This window comes from Ornithodoros turicata, chromosome 5, assembly GCF_037126465.1.
Source record: "Ornithodoros turicata isolate Travis chromosome 5, ASM3712646v1, whole genome shotgun sequence".
Lineage (NCBI taxonomy): Eukaryota > Metazoa > Arthropoda > Arachnida > Ixodida > Argasidae > Ornithodoros > Ornithodoros turicata.
The window spans coordinates 72,134,543-72,156,603 of NC_088205.1; the positions used below are offsets into that span (position 1 = coordinate 72,134,543).

Genomic DNA, 22,061 nt, shown 5'->3' on the forward strand with positions numbered 1-22,061 from the left:
ACTCCGAGACTGGGAGGTGACACGGGTTCGAATCCTGTCACCTGCTGTGCTGTCTGAGGTTTTCTCTGGATTTTCCGAAGTCTTTCCAGACGAATGTCGGCACAGTTCCCACTGAAGTCGGCCCAGGACGCATACTAACCCCCCTGTCACCCACTCCTTCCTGCTGTCCTCTCTCCATCTGTCCACGTCTGTACGCCGCTAGTCACAGTTGCTTCGCGGCGCTAACACGGAGTTAAAAATAAAATAAAAAGTTAACTTGTGTGTGGCGACTTCTAGAAAGGGGGCGTTGCTGTGACGTACAAACAAATAGCCTTCTGCGTTTTAGCTTTCTTCTATAAACATTGTGGCCTTCAAACGGGTAGTCTTCTGCAGGATGATGTCACCAGCACTCTCACATACATTTGTGGTGGAGCTGACACGTAGTAACAGCTACCGTTCATTGTGCTACTGAACTCACGATTCGCCTGCACGACATGCTGCTCTGAACTTTCACTCATCCCTTAATATTCTTCCTAACTGTACGCTTTCTGACGTTACAAGTGCTATCTACGTTGTTCCTTTCTTGCTTTTCGTTTGGCGTTTGTTAAAACCTCTTGAGCTATTCATTACTATATTACGTACATCCGTGGTCGCTCAAGGATAAGGATAGGATAAGAAAGGGAGGCTTACTGTACCTTCTTGGACGGCCGTAGGGTATGGCGCGGTTGCGCATGCTGAGCTTGAAGGGGAATGACGCCGCTGACCGGCAAAGATTTGGTGACGGATGTCGAGCATATTGCAACACAAAGGTTGTTCCATTTTCTCCCTCTCTGGTGATGGCATAAGTCTGTGTTCTCGGCTTTGACGGACCGAGTATTGGCAACCTACAACGAAGAAATAGTGAGCATATAATTAAAAAAAAACTTATAATAGGCACGTAGAAAAAACACAGATATCGACAATGAATGTTACACGTACAGAACGTTATGCTTGCTGATGTGCCTATGCCGTGTCTAGCTTGTACTTTTGTACAATCCATGCTTAAACATGCCGCTTTGTTGAAAACACAATAGAGTGTGCTAGCAGATTGTTGATAACGTGGCCTTTGACGTACGGTACCTGCTGCACCGAAACAACGAATAAGACAAGTTTGCCTTTCTGTGTTTAATTGCCTCATCCACTACAATGTTACAACGAATAAGATGCTGAGTCACGCACATTCACATTAGGGAGCGCTATAGTATCTTCGACTTCACAGCCGTTTATCAGGAGAATATAGCCATTCTGCGATCTTTTGACGCCAGGGGATTGGGAGCCGCCGTGACGTCAGAGCAGTCATCGCTCCGCCCACTTGACCGGGATGAAAGGCGTGCCGCGGCGGCACGGGGGGATTTCAAGGCTGTGCTTCTGCCCCAAAATGTCAGAATGGGAGATTTAAAGGCGATAGCTCTGATCCAAACTGGCGCCACTGGCGTTGGCGCCGCCCATCGTGTGACGTTAAGTGGAGCACTTTGAGACAGGCTCCTCCCAATGGCCAAACTCTCCTTATAAACGGCTCTGTTCGACTTACGGTACCAGTGGCCCTTTTTTACGTACACGTCGTATCCTAGTAGCTCTCAAGTGAACCACGCTCGGAGCGCGTCAAGACAAATCCACGTGGATCACAAAGGACCGAAACCGGTCCGAAGTGGGACCGCCGAGCTGGCGCCTTCCGTGCGGTCTCCCCATTGATCCCCACGTGTGTCGTCCCCATGCCGCGCCATCTAGTGAAGACCGAGATGACCCTCTCCGGCGCCTCAAGGTTATGCGCATAGGCTGTTGTGAAAAAGGTCCATTGGGGGTGGGGTGGGGGGGGGGGGGGGGCTCTAAGCCAGAGTGCTCCTCACTGGAGGAAGAAAGAAGATGGAAGAAAGAAACAACTGCCGAAGCTGTTGTTTAGAGCGCTACGTTTTGACCAGTGCGAGATAGAGCGCTCGAAAGCGATAGTTGGCTGCCAGTTCAACAACAACAACTTTATTACAAGATGATGACTGCCAGTTCAAGATGTCATTAGTATACATCGGAAAGTGTTCACGATAAGGATTCTGAAAACATGACAAGCCAATCCCCTCATTCTTTGGAGCAAGTGACATCACCATCGCAAAGTTTGGATTTGATAACTCCTCTTATCGTATTGTTTTCGTATAATTCTTCCGAAGCGCACTGAAACTCGCTATTGGTTCCGTTAGATACACGGTCACGTTATACCTATACGGTGAACTAAAACCGTTTTACGTCAGCTGCATGCTCGGTACTATATCACAAAATCTTCGTACGTGCAGTTCACACAAAAAGGGAAACAGAAGATATCTCGATCCCGAACATTCATCTCGCTATTTTAGGTCGTCAGCGGTTACAAAACATACTGGTCCCCCTTGCACGGAGTGAACTTCTGATAAATGGCTGACATTTTGAAACACTCCTTCTCATCGTCATCATCTATTGCTGTTGTTGTCGTCGTCGTCTTTGTGGCTACACGGATATTACGTGTACCCGTGGGACGAGGAGGTAGCAGAGCGTTGCGTTTCATCCCGTTCCATTGTCAGCAAGCTCCCGTGGCTCTCGCACAGTTGTTGACAGCAAACAACAGGATTAGCAACACAAAAGGGTGTGTAGCTAATTTCCATGAGACCAAAATTCATATAAGAGTAATAAGGCCGGTGCTTTATTATATCATGAAGCATTACGGATCAAAAATGCCGGGAACAGGTGCGTGAGTGTGCCTTCAGTGCTGCTAATTGACCCATTCGAGGTGTTTTGGAAGGTTCTAACAGGAGGGACTCCTGATAAGTTCTGTGCTTTAGAAAAAGATAAAGGCACTAGGCAGGTTTGAGGGTGCGGAAGAGGGCAGGTTTTGTCAATAAAAATCCTTGTTCGTCAGTCTGTGCTGTGTTTTGTGTCGTCCTTTTATTTGTTTCCCGGCAGGGGGGCTTTGACCAATTTTGAAGCACAGTTGTTACTTTAACGACTTCTGTTTTTTGCTTGTTTGGGATCAGTCTTAATTTGGTCCGCATTTCAGGACGAACTTATGTGAAATCTGCTTATGTTAAATATATTCGTCGAATGCTTTTCTGCCCCCCGGGGGGGGGGGGTATATTTCTTAGAACAAAGGGGAAAAAATAGGAGGAAAGGTCAGCCAAACGGGCCGTCGGCTTACTATTCCGCAAAGAAAAAAGAAAAAGAAGCAAAAGAAGAATAAAATAACTAAATAAAAAGAAAAGAAAACAATTAGGAGATAAAGGATAAACTGACAAACGGTGAAAGAAAGATGAGATAGATTGAAGACAAAGATGACTTTCAAAAAAAGACGATTAACAAACGGTGAAAGAATGATGAGATGAATTACATAGAAAGATTAGGTTAATGTGCCAGGTTCAAACAGAAAGGTCGTGTTATAATTCCGTATGATGTCCAACAAGAATAGTTTTTTGGCAGCCCAAGTTTCTTAGTTCCAGTCTATCTATTTATATAAGGAAAAGAAAAGACGCAAGACGACACAAATAACTTAAATACTATGCGCGCAACGATTATGAGCACCAAAGAAGTGCACGCATGTCGCCTTGGTTTCAAGCAATCGGAATACATTACGTATCGACCCTTGCGTCTTGTAATCAGTGAAGGTCCGTGCCGATGATATCGATTTCGCAACGCCTCCTCTTTTATATCGTCATCTATTTTAGGAAGAATGCGTTTCTATATTTAATCGTTTTCCGCAGCTGCGCTCAAGCAATCAATAAGCAAATCAGAGGGGGAATCAAATTTTACGCATATACGATTCCGAAATTACCTCGATTCACAAGATGCCCTAAACACATGTCAAGACGACGAAATTACTTAACTGAAAATAAGCTGTCATCGTAAGTTTAGAAATAACTAAGAGAGTACATTCAAAGTGGTATTCCGGATACTCCCAACCTATTTTGCGTTCTTTCGGCGTCAAGCTGGTGTTGTGTGTTTTGTTTTTATTACTATTATTATTATCTTGGTAAAGTGATTAGCGTGATGCAAAGCTGTCTCTTGAAGGCGCAACGGATACCCTGACACCATGCGTGTTTGTTTACTTTGAGGGCTACAAGAAGAAATAATAATAAACTGAATTCGTCGCCCAAGGAGTTCTGCTAGATACATAGTCAGCCCGACTATGTGTGTCACTCAAAGTTTTTCTTTTTTGTGTGTGACACAAAAAGAAAAGAAAAAGAAAACATCATCCGTCCCCTCTCCCACGTACGCCTCCTCGAACTGCATGTGCATATGGATGCGCAAATACATGACTGCGTCCTACAGAAGTGCACATAATGCAAAACCAGGAACTCGATTTCACGTGCATGGTACGCGAGCCTAATAGACTGTTTGGATAGCTCACTACAGTAGCGTAGACAGCGCTGTGCCATCGTCTTGGGTTCCCAGACAGCTATCACATTCACTATCTCGAGAGAAGATTTCAATGCAGCCTCCTAAAGTGCATATCATATTTGTTGCGGATGGTTTGTAGCCTTCGAAACTTGACAGCTCAGAAGAGAAACGGGAGACTTTCCGGAATATATAAGTGTCTCGGTTTACAGTAACCGCTTACAACACGATACATTGTGGCAAAGCTAGAACACATAAGTAAAATTCTAGCATAACCATATAGTACACAGCGGCTGCGAAGAGTTGCGAAGCTTTGTGGCTTTTGTACGGCACCACTGAACCATCTCTTGAAGGATACCACATTTATTTTCCCAAAGCTATCTTTGGGAAGCCCGTCGTCAAGCTTAGCTCTCTTGATAAATGTATCGTGCTCCGTACACATGAAATCTGCACGTCAAGGTTACTTTGCCGCGAACTCAGTTCAGGGAGCTTTGTTGTGTGTATGCCATAGTAAGTTAACGGCCACGCCAAGCGGCCAGAGGACTTATGCCGACACAACCTGAGTTTCCCGATAACCGGGTATGCATTTGTTGAACGGAAATGTGAACGTATAAGCGAACGAGCCGCCTCCTAAGGGACGGGCTATTTAAACAGGTGCAAGCGGAAGATGTTAAGAGCAGAACGCATTACGATATGTGGGGATTTTTTAAATCAAAGTAACGAAATATGCGGATTGATGTAAAACGAGTTAACGCAGAAGTCAAAGTGTACTGGGGTAGCCAGTTCGACTTCGTCGAAGCTCACGTCCCCATTTTTTTCTTTATCACATCACATCACAGAAGTCAAACGGCATTTCGATAGCTCGAACGAGAAGGTAATGGTGATCGTTTGAAATATACGCAACAACAACAACAAATACACTGATACAATACAATAACTACGATACAGTACACTTAGTACGAAAAGTGCCTTTCACTTGAGCGACACTTTATAACTTGTAACCACCAGATCGCATTGCCTGGAGTTGTCCTTGGCCGCTACAGCGCGAACCCTGAGGAAATTCCTCATTGCCGTTCTCAGTGGCTTTTCCAGTGCTCGACCGAGCGTACAGCATTGAGGAGAGTAGCGTGCGCCCGAAGACCTGTCGAAGGTACACGTACTGAGGACACTTGTGAGAAATTTTCTTAACGTTTCATACAAGTGCCTTCACCACCTGTTGATGAAGTTGGCGAAAAAAATAATAATAATAGAAAGAGATTGAGTTCGTCACACGACAAATTCAGCTACTGCTATAAACAGCCCTCCGCCTTAATAACAACAACACACACACAAAAAAAGGAGAAAATAAAATAAAAATAAAAACCCGTTGTTACCGCGATAAATATCGGCCAAAGGCCAAATTATTGGTTAACGTAGCGCATCACACGGTCCTAGTAGACTGACTGCAGCGCGCTACTCTGAATAAATGTCACGAGCGTTGACAAGGCAGCATCCCTCTTGTCAGGTGACCAAGGACCCAGCACTTTTACGATGTCAAAGTTGCGTTTATCCAGTCGGCCGAGAGCAGGCAGCCCTTTGAGATGTATATCTAGAACATTGCACGAAAATGCGCTCAGTGTCCTCCACGCCTTAAATTTGAATTTAGGTGCCACAGAGTGGGTTTGCTTGCAGAGCCGAATATCTTTCCGGATATTCCAGCGCCTCCTGTAGCATCTTTCACGCCACCGTATTTTATCGCTATCCGACATGCCTACCATATTCACAGGGGAGACACAGTGTAACCCAATTCCAAAAGGAAGACTTTTTTCCAGTTGGCGTCACTCTTTCTGGAGTGCCTCCTCTTTGTCGCTTCCAGGTCACGACGACAAGAGGACGTCTTTGCGGATTCTAAAGTAAACAACTCCTTCGTTTCCCTCAAAACCAGGAAGCAGTGGTCAAAGATCGATATTTCGAAGCCGGAGCTTCAATGCTCCCCCCCCCCCCACCAACTGTCAACAAAGGAGGTACGGTTCGCTTCACGCGAACTTCCGATCGAAATGAACTCAAATCAGACCCCACTGGACGAATTCTTATCATGTCATCCCCAAGTGAGCAGAGCTAGGGTCTTCGGCATGTTACAGCCGTTGAAACTTGACTGTCAAAGTGATACAAAACAGCGGTGACAAAATACGCCTTTTCCTGCGTGCGTGTGAATCTGAATATTCCATTCGCTTCCTGAGTGCGTTTCTCTTGATGCACTCTCCTTTGAAGTGAATTCGAATTCAAAGAGTTACGCAGTTTCGATATGTGACAGATTCAGGCTGGTTGAACGATTCCAACGAATGATCGAAGTGTGGCTTATATGGTCACCATCACGTGACACCCCGTGACCGGGAGATGTGGTGACGTGACAGCCCGTGGAGGTCTCCATGATCGTCCGGCGTCTTCGGTGTCAAAATCCCCACGCTGAAAGTTGGCACACCACTTCTTTGCGGATGAGTGTGATGGGCACCCATCACTGAGTGTTTGCGTCGTGCACTCATAGATTTCCTTTGGACAGGAACTTCATGACAGCCCCAAAATTCAAGCTTTCAAATTTTCACGCTTGTAGTAGGCATGTCCGTAGTAGTCCCTTTGCTTCAAAAATAGAAGCTAAGGGCAATCGAGCCCCGTTCGTTCCAATGGGTCCGTTTTGCCTCAGTTAAAAACACGGACGAGAAAACGTTCATGTGAAACAGACCTACAATTTCTTCTGTTTGTTCGTAGTCTCTCTCTCTTTTTGCGTCTACGATGATGAGATCGAGTTCGTACATCTGGGGTGCGTTCCTCGCCACCTCTTAACTTCGCAATTTCGCATTTCCTACGCCCTCGTCAGCGCTATACCACGGGCCGTCCATGACCGTGGTGCAAATGTTTCACGAAAGACGAGCCAAAGATTTTTTTTAATGCTTCATTGCACACCAAAATGACGGACTGCATAGTGTTAGCAGTGGTGTGAGGATACTCAAACTATTTTACAGCGTCAGCTGTACAGTGGAGACTTTTCCGCGATCGCGTCGGCGGCATTCGAATGTCCGCACAAAAACTATACCCACAAAAACGACGACAAGAGGAAGATAGTAGGTGCATTCTTTTCGCTTGCACCGCCTGCACCAGATCTGAACTGGGTTATTTGCGTGCTGCACTTTCGTGTTGAAAAGAAAGGCATTATTAGTAAAGTTCCTTTCAGCTGGAAAGTGCAGCTCCCGAAAACCCGTCTTGCATGTAGTCCAAGGTAGTGGAGTCCAGTGCAAGTGAAAAGAATGCGCTTACTATCACGGGAGCGGCGTGAACGAAAACGACGAAGACAAAGACACGCGAGTTATGTTATTTGTACAATTTTACAGCGTGCACAGTACAAAGTTGCAATCAACGGGTTTCGCATCGTTGTATCGCCTACAACTTTATCATTGAAATTTTGGCTATAATTCTTATAATTAAAGAACTGGCTAATTAATTTCGCTTAATTAATTAATGAATCACAAAACAAAAATACTCTGCGTATTTTTGCGTTACCACACCACTGGTAACACTGTGCAGTCCGTCTTTTTGGTGTGCGATGAACCATTAAAAAAAAACAACTTTGGCTCATTTTTCGTGAAACACCCTGTATATACAGGGTGTCCAGGATAACGTGCATCAGGGTCTAAAAAACATGGTGCGGCATAGGCGACTGGAAACTGCAGAATATTGTGCTCTCAAGCGCACAGAAAAACTATTACATTACATCTACTATTACTATTACATTACTATTATATTACATCCGTTATCTGCCGAGAAGCGACCTTCAGATGAGAGCCCACCTGAAGGTCGTTTCTCGGCAGGTAAAGAATTTAATAATTGTTGTGTACGCCTGAGAGCCATGAGTATGGCTTCCATGATATTTTTGTAGGTTTCGCACGCCTAAATACGCCATCGTGCGCCACCGGAAGTTTCTCGGGTAAGTACACAACGAGTTACGTGCGCAAATGCGGGTTAGGTTTATCTGCACACACCCTGTATGTTGACACAGTTCCCTTAGAAGTCGGACCAGGACTCACATTCCCCCCAGAGCGTTAGTAGTGACGTTGCCCACCTCTGTGAGGCCGACAGCAGCGAGCATCGACAGTTGCGCTGCACGAGAGCGCGTGCTTTCGCCGACCACCAAGCCGCACGACAGCCGCATAGAGAACAAAGCATTCTGTTCTACATTATGGTCCATTTCTTGCTTGTCTTTATGTTCGTGGTCCCTAAAGCCCCACGAAAACATTGCATTGAAGACCTAATAATTTGGGGCTTTACGTCGCGAAACAACTGTTTTATGAACGACGCCATAGTGGTCGGGTCTGTTGATTAATTTTGCCCACGTGAGGATTCTTTAACGTGCGCCGCGAAAGCTCAACGCATGGCACACCACAGTGAACGTCCCTCGCGGAAGACGGCGTGCCTGAGAAACTTGTATCCTGCCACCAAATTACCACCGACCTCAGCCGGGTTATCTCATACAGGTTGATACTCAAGTCGTATCATTTGTCAGGAATACCTTACTTCCGTTGTGTACAAGTTTAGTATTAACACGAATCTAACAGTATTAATTCGAAACACTTTTGTAATGCTCTGTTCGCTGCCCTTTCTCCAAATGGTAGCGAAGGAATCCATATGAGTGCGGTATCTGTGCACTGGGTCGTTATCAGCGATGCCTTCCTTATTTAGGAGGACATATAGATTTCTTTCCAACGCAACCGTCGCACATGGAGCATATTTTCGTCGTTCAATCCCAACGCCGACGATCATACATGTGCACTAGCTGGCAGGGAACAGCTCTTCAGCGCTCCCCCTGCGAAGCGTACCACGTGGCCCGCCTGTTGCTATGGCGATGGGAGGAGTAAACGCAAACTTGCAAATCGAAGAAGTGGCTGAGAACACGCCCTTGACCAGTCAACGGCCTCCCGCGCAGCGCAGGCGAAGGCGGAGCAAAAGCGAACTTGTAGCGGGCGACGACGACGACGACGACAACAACGATGGCCACGCGCGTGGAGCACCGGCTTCAGTTCCACCGGCGCGGCCATGGAGACAGGCCACCGTCATCGCCTCTCCGTGCCATACCATCATCGCCGGTCGGGGCTCGTGTAGAGGAAGACCACCGTCCTCTACATTTGGTGACCCGGACGTGATTTGAACACGCAACCTCTACGTGGCGGAGACGTGGCCATCACGTGCCTCGGCGCGCAAGTGCACCGCCCCTTGCCAATGGCCGGGAAACGACATGGGGCGTCGCTAGCGGCGACAGGCGACACCCTCAACCACGCACCCAGTCGCCTGTTCTACATAACAGATCGAAACTCCAAGTTGACGATGCTCGTCGACACGGGTGCAGCCGTGAGCGTCCTTCCTGCAACAGGGGCTCACAGGCGTCAAGCTCCTATCTGGTTCCTGACGGCGGTGAATAACACCGGAATTCCCGTTTTCGGCCAAAAATCTCTGACCCTCGATCTCGGCCTGCGAAGGCAGTTCACATGGTTGTTTACCATCGCCTCCGTCAGCCAGCCCATCCTAGGCGCAGATTTTCTCGAGCGGTTTGGCCTTATGGTGGACCTTGCTCGGCGTCGCCTCGTGGACTCTGCGACATCGCTCGCAGTGCACGGAATCGGCACCTTCGCGACTCCTCAATTTCACACCGAGCCACTGTCTGCGCTTGCATCGCCGTACGCCGACATCCTCAAGGACTTGCCGTCGCTTACACAGCCCACCGATTGGTCCAAGCCTGTGAAGCATGATGTCGTCCACAAGATCATAACTTCTGGCCAACCAGTCTCCTCGCGGTTCCGCCGACTGGCCCCTGAAAAACTGGCCATAGCCAAGAGCGAATTCCAACACATGATCGGCATCGGCGTAGTCAGGCCATCATCGAGCAACTGGGCGTCACCGTTGCACATGGTCCCCAAGAAGACCGGGGACTGGAGACCATGTGGTGATTACCGCACGCTAAACCTTACCACACTACCTGACCGCTATCCACTCCCCAACATTCAGGACTTCGCCGTTAACCTCCAGGGCTCCACCACCTTCTCCAAAATCGATTTAACAAAGGCGTACCATCAAATTCCCATGGCTCCAGAGGACATCCATAAAACAGCAGTAACGACTCCATTCGGCCTCTTCGAGTTCGTTAGGATGCCTTTCGGATTGAAAAACGCAGCCCAAACATTTCAGCGTTTTATTGATTCGGTGGTAAGGGGACTACCCTTCGTTTTTGCGTATATGGATGATCTACTCGTCGCAAGCGAAAGCCCCGAACAACATCGCCTCCATTTACGCCAGCTCTTCGCGCGCCTTGAAGAATACGGCATCATAATCAATGTGCAAAAGTGCCAGTTCGGAGCCGCGTCCCTGGAATTCCTTGGCCATCACCTCGATTGCAACGGCATCAGACCGCTTCCTTCGAAGGTACAGGCCGTCCGCGAGTTTCCAAGACCGGCTACACTGCGCCAACTTCGACGCTACCTTGGGCTACTCAATTTCTACCGGCGCTTTATTCCGAACTGCGCGTCTGTGTTGGCACCGCTCGAAGCCCTCCTGCGTTCTCCCAAGAAGTCTCCCAATGCGGCCGGTTTTGCTTGGACGGCGCATGCCGAGGACGCCTTCCTGGCTGCCAAAGAGGCACTCGCCAACGCCGTCATGCTCATCTACCCCCAGCATGATGCGCCCACCTCACTAGCGGTGGATGCGTCCGGCTCAGCCATCGGAGCCGTGCTCCAGCAGCACATCAACCAGCAGTGGCAACCCATCTTCTTTTCCGTCAAACTCTCGCCGGCCCAAAAACGCTACAGTGCCTTCGGTCGCGAACTCCTCGCTGCGTTCGCTGCCGTGAAGTACTTCCGCTACTTTCTGGAAGGCCGATCTTTTATACTTTATACGGACCATAAGCCACTCGTCCACGCCTTTCGAGCTAGCCGTCAAAGCCACTCACTCCGGGAAATCCGGCAGCTAGCCTTCCTGGCGGAATTCCAAGTGACGTTCGCCCACATCAGCGGCCAGGCTAACATACCTGCTGACGCATTCAGCCGTATCAATGCCTTTCCGCCCGAAATCTTTTCGCTTGAACGCCTCGCATCTGAACAGCGCGCCGACGAAGAGCTCAGGGCGCTTCGTGCGTCCAAGCAAACATCGCTACAGTTGGAAGAGGTCGCTCTTCCCGGCACCGCCTCCACCATCATATGCGACGTGTCAACCGGCGTTCAGCGGCCGTTCGTTCCATCCAGTCTCCGCCGCCAAACCTTCCACGCCCTGCATGACGTTTCCCATCCTGGTATTCGCGCAACCAGACGCCTGATCGGTGACCGGTACGTATGGCCGGGCTTGGCCAAGGACATCCAGGTCTGGACCTCTCGCTGTATCACCTGCCAACGAACGAAGATCGTCCGGCACACGCGCCCGCCGCCCGGCAGGTTCCTTCCCCCGGACCGCAGATTCCAGATCATCCACATCGACCTTGTCGGTCCTCTACCTCACTCATCGGGTTTCCGCTACATCCTCACCATGGTGGATCGTTTCACCAGGTGGCCAGAAGCGGTGCCCATCATCGACATGCGTGCCGAGACCGTTGCCCGCGCTCTTCTCGCCGCCTGGATCTGCCGATACGGGACCCCTGACCAAATCGTCACCGACCGCGGGGCTCAATTCGAGTCTTCCCTCTTCCATGAGCTCTGCAGTCTTCTTGGCACGACGCGCACACGCACTACTGCCTACCATCCTTGTGCCAATGGTCTGGTAGAACGTTTTCACCGGCAGATGAAAAGCTGCTTCCGTGCCCTTCGCCATCCCGAAAAGTGGGCCAGCGCTCTCCCACTCATTTTGCTCCACGTACGAGCATGCCTCAAGCCGGACCTGGGCTGCTCTGCCGCCGAGCTCGTTTTCGGCACGCCCCTACGCCTTCCGGCCGACCTCGTCACCCAGCAACCTCCCGCCTCTTCTGAAACCCAGCCGCAAGCCACAAGCCACTCTGAGTACGTCTCGCTCCTCCGTGACGTCTTCAAGACCCTTAGGCCTGCTTCCCCACGGTTCCCTTCTGGCCGGAACTCTTACGTTCCAGCCGCTCTCGCCGAGGCCACACACGTTTTTCTCCGGGCTCCAGCACCTCGCAAGTCCCTAGACCCCCCCTACACAGGACCCCACCGTGTCATCTCCCGGTCCGACAAGACCATGGTACTTGACCTAGGCGGCCGCCAGGACACAGTTTCGGTCGACCGCGTCAAGCCGGCCTTCGTGGAGAACGAAGACTTCCCTCTTGCCCTCCAGACCGTCGACATTTCGCCGCCTTCCCCTAAGCCCAAGCGAGTTTCCTGGGGACCAGCTCCAGCGATGCGCCTCCGTCGCATCTGACGGCGGGGGGACACCTGTAGCGCACCGTCTTCATCTTCTTCATCCTCCGCAGTCTCATCGGTATCGTCCGCTCGACAACCACGAGAGCGCGGGAATTAAACATTCATTCTCATCCCGACCTTCTTCGGACTCAGTCGTCTCTTCTTAGTGGTCCTGACACCACAACTGCCCTAGTAGCACATATTGTGGCCTCGACGTTGCAGCAATGTTGCGAATGTTGTCCAATGTGGTGCAACGTTTATCAACATTTCGCAACGTTCATGCAACATTATCAAAAGTGGACCAACATTACTTGACATTCAGCAATGTTCAAGCAACATGGAAGGTCAATATTTGAGCAAAGTTGCGGCCGAACGTTCCTGCAGCATTGTCAGAAGTGGACCAACGTTACTTGACATTCACCAATGTTCATGCAACATTGCAGAGCAACGTTGGAGGAATATTGCGGCTCTACGTTTCCCTGAACGTTGTTTATTGACTTTCCAGCAACATAACACTCTTACCCACAGAGGAAACCTACCGGTTTTACAGCTCCAAACAGTAGGTAATTACATTAGAGACGAAAGCTTGAATTAAAAACACAGTACGTGACAGGGAGGGATGTCAAAAAATTTGTTGAGTGCACTTGACTCTTGCAGATGCAAGGGCTAACTACAAGAACGCATCCTGGTCACCGTTGCAAACGTTGTACGCACTGCTACACTTAATGAGCATGCCCCCAACACTTCGCATTTTAGTATATGCCTCATCCTGTTTGCAAATAGAGCCTACTGCTTGATGACAGTATCTCTATGTCCAAACGGGATACCTACAGGGATACCCAAGCGGTCTCCCCTAGCCCCACTCCAGTATAAGTGAAGCGGAGATTTGCAGAGCTCAAGTCGGCTAACAGTGGCGTGCAAGTGCTTGCAGTCAGTATGCATCTCTGATCCGACGCAAAAAAGAAAAAAAGAAAAGTAAGAAATAACAGCGCACAAATACCTCCGCCAACCTTTTGCCAATATTACCTAAATGTTGTCATAACGTTGCCCTTATGTGGAATGTTGCAGTTGTCATGTTGCCGCAATGTTGTATAACATTTTCTAGCAACGTTGCTAGAACGTGGCCTGAAGAGGACATTAGCGACGTCTATGCAACGTTTGAAGAAAACATTGGGGCAACGTTTCGGCAACATAGTGTGCTACCAGGGTGGTGACCCGAACGTCGCAAGCTGGACACCGCAATGTTCCCAGGCGACGGCTCCCAAGCATCCACCCCTGCCACGGCGGCCACAGCGGCAACGTCCATGGTTCCCTCTTCCTCAAGCATCGCCCGTGTTGCTGTTCGGCTTCCCTCATTCTTCACCGCCCATCCTGACCTATGGTTCAAAATGGCCGATAGTCAGTTCGCGCTGGCTGGCATCACCCAGCAAGCTACGAAGTTTCACCACATAGTCAGCAACCTACCTCCGGAAATCGCGGTGGAAGTCACAGATATTCTGACGGCACCCCTCACCCCCAACGCCTACGACGACCTTCGGAAGGCCGTCACGGACAGAATCATGACGTCGGAGCGCGAGCGCTTGCGCCAGCTGCTAGCAGCCGAAGAACTCGGCGATCGCAGACCCAGTCAGCTGCTCCGACGTATGCACAGCCTCCTCGGCTCTCGGCTTCCAGCCTTCGACCGATCCCTCCTGAAAGAACTTTTCCTGAGCCGGCTCCCTCAGCAGACACAAATGGTACTCGCGGCACTTCCCGACTCTTCCGCGGAGGCACTCGCTGAAGTCGCCGACCGGGTAATTGAGGTTTCACGAGGCACAATTGCCCACGTTCCCACCCCATCTCCTGCTTTTGAGGTTGTGCCGTGCCCCTATTCGACCACACGTCACCACGTCGATACGCCTACCACGGTCGCCCGTTAACTCCAGCTCTTGCGATGCGTCCGCAACGCATCTGACGGCCGGGGGACCCCTGTAGCGGGCGACGACGACGACGACGACGACGACGACAACGATGGCCACGCGCGTGGAGCACCGGCTTCAGTTCCACCGGCGCGGCCATGGAGACAGGCCACCGTCATCGCCTCTCCGTGGCATACCATCATCGCCGGTCGGGGCTCGTGTAGAGGAAGACCACCGTCCTCTACAAACTTGAAGCAACGAAATGGCGAGGAACGTGCCCTGGAAGTGTGTCAGGCCGGGAACTTTCAGTACGCCCTCGGTAGGCGTGTTGGATATGAGCGGGAAGCACTTCGACGGAAGCCTCCACCAGTGACCTTTCGTCGCCTTTGGTGCAATGTAAAATACGCGAAATTACACGGGCGGCATGCAATAGGAAATCATCAATTACAACAACAGGCAACGAAGGGTTGCTTCGTGCGTATAGCACCTAGTTTAAATACCCAATCTGCTTTTCAATCAAAACTACCTCATGGATGTAAAACATCGCTTCCCCGTTTGGAGCCACAGACAATGGCTAAAAATTGTTCCAGCAGACGACGCTGTGTTCTTTTTGCAATTCGGGAAACAATACGTCTTGTCACCCCAACCCGGAACCATTAACAACGGTGCTACGCAGTTAACGAACGGCCGGCTTTTTATTGTGTGCCCTCGCCCCCCTAAATACTGTTCTTTCATTGTTCATTTTTCATGATATCGGCTTATGCAGCGTGATTAACGCGTGCGTAAAGACCCATTGCGACGACACACCAGGAATGAAAGCTAGCTCGGCGAGGCAAGACATTCTCGGCTGGTAGCAGAAAATTTCGGGCAGATATCTATTTTAATTGCGATGTATTGGTAGGCGACTGTGCAGTTAGGAATCGTAGCTTTTCTTGGTAAAATGTCCTTCGTTCTCCAAACAACTCGCAGAAGAAGTAATGTCTGTGTCGGATAGGCAATTGTGGGAGCAATGTGACTACGACCAGAAACGCTTTTTGCAGAACCCGGCGGTGCTACGAAACGACATTAAAAACGAGACCGCCGGAGCACAACAGTTTTCTACAGCAATAAAATCCACGCCCTTTCCAAACTTGCAACGACGGCACCATAACTGCTATTTCGTAGCACCTTATTTCCGAGCATATCTTGCGAACTGTACAGAATCAGCATGGCGCGGTTAAAGCATCTGGAAAACAGAAACGCTAGCCTATGCCTTCGTGCCGCCTAGAATACCTACAAAGGAGCTACGTCAAGTTTTATGCGTTTACGCTTTGTTGGGCACCAAACCAGAAACTGCCATCGAACCGCCGGCATTCTTTTTTTTTTTTTCTTTTTTGCTTGCTGGCCGATTTGCATTCAAACGCCCCCTAGTAAGCGTTATGCACTGAAACGATTTTTCTACGCTTCTTTCTTTCTTTCCTTTTTTCGGATACTCTGTGCTAGTATGAGGAATGCAAATATGCCACTGGAACTTTTCCTTTATTCTTCACGGTGTGTCATTTTGTGTGGTTGCAACTGGAGCGCAATAAAAATTGTGAAAGCGTCTGCTTATGCAGACAAAGTTGCTTATTTTATTTGGGGTGGCAAAGAACCATTAAAATTATTTTAGAAGCGGCACCAGCTGAGAGCAAAAGGGATAATGACTTCCTTATTTCGAAACGCTGCAAGCGTTGCGCGACGATATTTACGTACATCGCAACGCATTCGGGTTCTGAAAAATGGTTCGTAATGGTTCCTATTTCAGCAATACTCGTAACTGATTCCTCTGTCCGTTGCGTAATGTGTTATCGATGCCCCACGGACCGATAAATATTTATGATCACTCTTTTCCGTTATATTTCCCGTCCCATTCCCCAAATGCATGTTTAGCAATTTGTAAAAAAAAATGGCCCCACCTTTTGGCATTGAGCCAAACACTTTCAAATACCGTAGTTTTATTGGGCCACCGTGGCAAGCAAGTTTTTAGCTAAACGCGTTTAGAAATGCTATTCATTTTTTATTGCAGGCCTTTTTTGTGTCCTGAGGAATCTTTTAATTATTTCGTTACTGCGGTGGTTACACAATTGCAGCGTTCCGCAAACAGTAGTCTTGCCATCAGACTGTGGCCCAGGCAAAAAATATCTGCAACCCCAATTGGTTTATGAAACAATTTCCACTTTAAACCGTTCAGGTACAAAGTGGTTGAAAGTAGAAATTGTTTTTTTTAACCACTTTTACCTGCAAACATTTTTCAATTGGGGGGCACGTGACCCCATAAATCCGCGGACGGGCTGGCGTACACTGTGGCTGGCCCAATAGGCCCACGTTTACACAACACAGATTTATTCGATCACTTACTCACACAAGTTCACAGAGCACGTCCATTGTCTCCGACAGTCGAACTGCGCGCTTTCTAAAGGGACTGTCGATATAACGACTGTTTTGAAACGTGAAACAAGTGATCCACTCGGGCTGTTTTTCCGCCGCTGGGCATAACGACGACAACGGATTCTGTAACCATCACGTGGCCATCGTTGCAAAAGGCCTCTAGACTTAATTCTGTACCATAACGACTACACTTTGATGTCGCCGAAAACGATTTAAACGATGTCTCAAAGGAATCAGTCGAGCAGTTCCTCGTTACGGATCAGTCATCTGTGAAAAATGTGACCTGTGCTTGTGTCGCTCTCTCTTCATACAAGGAATGGGCCGATGTACTATGAAGTGGGCGGTCATGTAACCTTGAAAACTTCTCGGCGTAAGATACTCTGTAAAATGTTTTCCGTTTTCCTGTTTCCTACTAGTACAATCTGCAAGCAAGTCTATAGTCGTGTTCAACCTAGGAAGGAAAAGAAATCCAGCCCGTCAGCCTTCAAAATAGTACTGCGCCGCAGATAGATGGCTGGACACAGAGAGGTCACGCTCCCTCGTGCGCGCGATAATGTAATCCATCATACACACTCTGCTTCCGTATTGGCTGTTAGGACTGGCCGCATGACACTACGCTGCGGCAGAAAGTGCGCTCCCCCACTGATGCCACATGGTGACGCCGCACTATTTCTCCTGGCGCGCCATTGCGTCTCCTTATCTCCAACGGCGTATGTAGTTCAGGGACTAGATTTCTTCTCCTTCTTAAGTTGAACACGACTATAGGTTGATGATAATCTCTGATAAGTCTTGTTACCTAACGGACAGCCGCTGTTGCTTCACGTCGCTAACACGGAATAAAAGAAAATGTTCTCGCCTCGATCTGGGACCTCTTTTTTTTTTAGATATAAGATCTTATATCTAAAAAAAAGAGGTCCCAGATCGAGAAGAGAACATATTTTTATTCCGTGTTAACGCCGCGAAGCAACTGCGGCTGTGAGACGAGAACTGTGGATCACTAACCTTTTCCTTGGCACTGTATTGGCGTTGTGCGGCTTAGTTTCGTGTATGACGATAGCACAATAGTAGTGTACGGGGCAATATATCGAGTGTTACATGACACCAAGTGTTTCGATGTGTTGAAATGTGTTTGATATGTGCTGAAAACCACTGTTTTGATGTGTTTTTTTTACTTGTTTTGGGTCAAGAATGTAATGTATTTGCCTCGACGGGAGTTCAGTCCTCTTTTGCAAGGACTTATAGAATAAATAAATAACCAACGCGCTAATTGCCTTCCTCTGTTGTGATGTGATCAAGCTCTATAACCCTATCTGTTTGTAACATTCATTAACATTTATTTTTGCGAATTTTACTATGTGTAGATCACCGCAGTAATAACCCCGCACAGAAACAGCCTACCAAAAGCGCAGAAATGGCCACCTGAACAGCGTGGCAAAATTAGGCGTTCGTGATTTTTGCAAAGCAACCGTTCTCAGTACGCGATTATAAGGATTCCAGGAAAATCGTTTTCCTTGCGGTATTCCATAACGGTCGATTTCTTACACTACTTTGAAGCTGGCGTACTGAAAAATATCTAAGCTCAAGCGCGGCAAAAAGTCCGAAGGATCAGCGCAAGAGAAAAAAGTTCACGTATCGACAAGTGTTCAAAAGCCGCTGCTAACATCTTCCCAGGCTCGGGGAAGCGTTACCAACAACCAGCCTACACTAGCTTGTTGCATTGTGTTTATGTTCTTCAAAAGTCACTGCCACAAAATCCCGCAATTTAGCCCCATTCTTATCGAAATACAAACAGGAGGGTAATACAAGTATACCGCTAGCACTTAAAGAAGCGGGGCAACAGCAGCCTCTTTGAGCACAAACACCACGCGGTGTAGTTTATAGCCCAATGTAAATTCACGCGCAGGGACACAGTAAGAAAGGCAGAGTGGCTGCCCTGGTGTTCGACTGACCAAAACCAATACAGGAAGCCCCCAGACGCTCATAGGGTTATATCCAGAGGCGACGATCTTTTCCCTTTTACGATCTTCATTCGGCTATCAGAGGCCAAGCTTCGCGTTTAGTATCCACTACCGCAATAAAATTAGCGAAGCGCAGACCGTAAACCTAGAAATACTTAATAGCTTACACGCGAAAGGGCGTTCTTGTAGCCCTGCTATGCACGAAGGGGACCATGAAAATACAGCAATTTCGAAGTGCCGTGAACTAGAACTTGGAAGTACAGGAACAACAACAACAACAACAAAGAAACCGTGACTGTATGACCTGGGGTGAGTATAGGAGATTTCCTTTTAATATGTGTTCTCCGTCTCAGCTCTGTTAGTGGCCGTGAGAATAAAATTCCAATGGTTAGGAGCTGCTTTTTATGTTTTTATGTTTTGTCTATTGTCCTTCCCGCAAGCTCAGGATCATGATGGTGCCAACTGTCAAGAGTACACCAGCTTGCTTCCATTTTACCTCTATGTTAATGACAAGCATTCGTGCAGAATCTGCACTTCATGAGCTGAAAAATATTGACCACGCATTGCAATAAACAGGGTGTTCCTTTCCTTTTCTTTTGTCCTTTAGAATAGCTAGAGCACCACAGTGTTGTAAGTATTGTAACAGCTGATCGGTTAGGTAAAAAACAAGAAAGAAAGAAAGAAAGAATGTCCCGTGCAAGAAATCTCGTTTCCTCATTCTCCCCCAGCGTTGTACATGGCGGCCCTACAAAAGTACGTTAGTAAGTCTAGGTACTCTAGGTACTAGGTCTAGGTACCCTTACTTTTATTAGATACTCTAGTAAAAGTAAGTCTAGGATATCTAAAGCACATTCTTTTTTATTGCCCACACTACCAACCTTCCCGAATCACACTCTCCGGGCCTCTTAATCAGCTGGATTCTCTCCTCCTCCTCTCTCTCTCTCTTTCTCAAAATTGCTTGGTCCCTGGCCAAATCCAGCCTATCAACGTTCTGCCCTCAAGGCTCTTTTGACCTTTTTTTTGACATCATATGACTTCGACCCTTATTGTGAAGGGGCTCATTATTTCATTCCCCACATCACCACCAGCAATGAGGGTAGAGTATCGCCCCTGGCGGTGAAACTCCCCATTCATCATCTCGCAATAAAGTTGCCGTTACAATCCTTAAAGGGGCTGCAACGCGTCATCCCAGATAACCGTAAAGAACGTTTCTTTGCACCCACGTGAACCGACATTTCAAGCAGCCAATAGGGTAATAGAAGCGTAGAAGATTGGCAACGCGACTAACGAAGCTCACCCAGCTCTGACATCACAACGTGTCACGTGCTTACGGCTACCAATGGAAGGGGGCTCAGCTTTCACGTCTCTCACGTACGTCTGTGCTTTACACGGGCGTGTGTTCGAGGGTTCGTGTCTCGTCAAGTGTAGAACACGTAGAAAAATAATTCTTTTTTTTTTTCTCTCGGTACTCTGGAGTGTAATACAATGCGTGCATGAATATAATGAACCAGGTCTCAATCCTTTTAACTGCATAAGTGTCGTTCAAGCTCTGTCTGGATGATCCCTCAGAGTACGCCTCAGGCCTTCTGAGAAGACCCGCGAGTGGTTAAGCCGCGGAAGACTTAACCACTTAACCACTGGCGGTAATAACCCAATTAGCCTTCCGATTAGAATAATCCTGTATGATTACCCAGGATAACCCACTTCGGCATCGAGATCGCGTTTATAGAGCTGCGCAGCAATATCCCCAAATATATTCGTCGAGAAATCCTTCCGCGCGAAAACCAACACGGTCATCGTTTTCTTTTCCTTTTTTTTTTTTGCGTGAAGTATAAGCAAATAGTATAGTATAATATAATATAGTCCTATTTTTCGTAGCTGACCTTTTTCTTTCTTTTTGTTTACCCACAAACGCGTTTTGGAGTAGCCAGTTCTGACTGGGTCGGAACTAACCTCTCCATATTTTTCTTTCTTTTCCAATCCAATCCAATCCAGTACAGTTGTAAATCTACTCAAAATGCTATTATGATAATGAAAATAATGACGATGAAACATTCACGGTTGCAGGAAGATTCACAGGTTCACTGAACCGATAGGGCAGTTGTAAAATGAAACTGGCTTAAAAAAGCTAGCACAGAAAACACTTCCGTCACTCCCCGTCTTTTAAACCAGGCTGTTATCCCGCCTATTAAAATGCACTATGCGAAATGATTCATTCGACAGATGTAGAAATATCGCCATATTCAATTTTAAAAATCGCGACCGTCCGCTACGGTAGCAGTGCTCGTAACTAGCCGCAGGGTTGCTTTGACGTCATTACGGTACAGCCCGCTGATTGGCTTAGAGAAACGTCGTGTGCAACACAGGAAGAACTTGTAGAGAGAGAGAAAAAAAAGAAGAAGAACGGAAAGCGCCGGTTCGATTTGAGCTCGATCACTCTTATGAGCGTAATGACATTACCGATGACGTGTTTCCTCGTTCTTTTCCTGATGGTTTCACCCTGCAGAGCGAGTTGAGCGGGAACACGTGCGTCGATGTTCCGGTGCGTTTCTTTCTGACAAAAATATTGTTTTTGGTGTTAGTTGTTAAGGCAAGTCACATCCTTTCACAATGCGTTTGAAACAAAGTCTTTCAGAGGGCTTTTTGGGCTCCTCTAAACTGCTTCGGCAGTGTTCCGTAGATCGTTCCCCCTATCGTTGTCTTGGCTCTGCAGGCTACGGTTTCTGTTGCTGTTATTTGCGACAGCTGCTGAGACGCTATTGAATGCAGGAGCATCTGTTAATTGTTAGATACAGGGGGCAGACTATTGAGGCTTAGTGTTTCGTTCTAGAAAGGAGGATGGAAGCCATGAAAGTAACGATCCCCCAAGGCATGTAGACGTCATTCCCTATACGTCCAACTTTAACTTTCTCCACAGTAAGTAACTGATTTGCTTGCGACTGTACGCTATGGAGACATCACCGCAAGAGGACATGAACAACCGTTCCGCCATTGTTATATGACCCATGCTGTCCAGGCCGGCTAAGTCCTGCTGACTACCCATAATTACAAAGAGCGCTATCCAGACACTC

The 22,061-nt window shown here is 48.1% G+C and overlaps 2 protein-coding genes across 6 annotated transcripts in view; one reads left to right on the top strand and one right to left on the bottom strand.

The window, feature by feature from the left end:
* Positions 1-22,061, bottom strand: part of LOC135394719 (transient receptor potential-gamma protein-like) — a 228,440-nt gene that overhangs the window by 35,772 nt on the left and 170,607 nt on the right. For all 5 annotated transcript variants that reach the window (XM_064625611.1, XM_064625610.1, XM_064625609.1 and 2 more), the window contains one exon: positions 675-863. The gene's annotated coding sequence lies outside the window, so the exon portion shown is untranslated. The remainder of the gene's footprint in view (positions 1-674; positions 864-22,061) is intronic.
* Positions 13,970-14,647, top strand: LOC135395929 (uncharacterized). The gene has a single exon (XM_064627016.1). The coding sequence runs from the start codon at positions 13,970-13,972 to the stop codon at positions 14,645-14,647; it is 678 nt and encodes a 225-aa protein (XP_064483086.1).

Bases quoted from the DNA above. Each gene is read 5' to 3' on its own strand.
- LOC135395929 (XM_064627016.1), top strand. From the start codon at position 13,970: ATGTTCCCAGGCGACGGCTCCCAAGCATCCACCCCTGCCACGGCGGCC.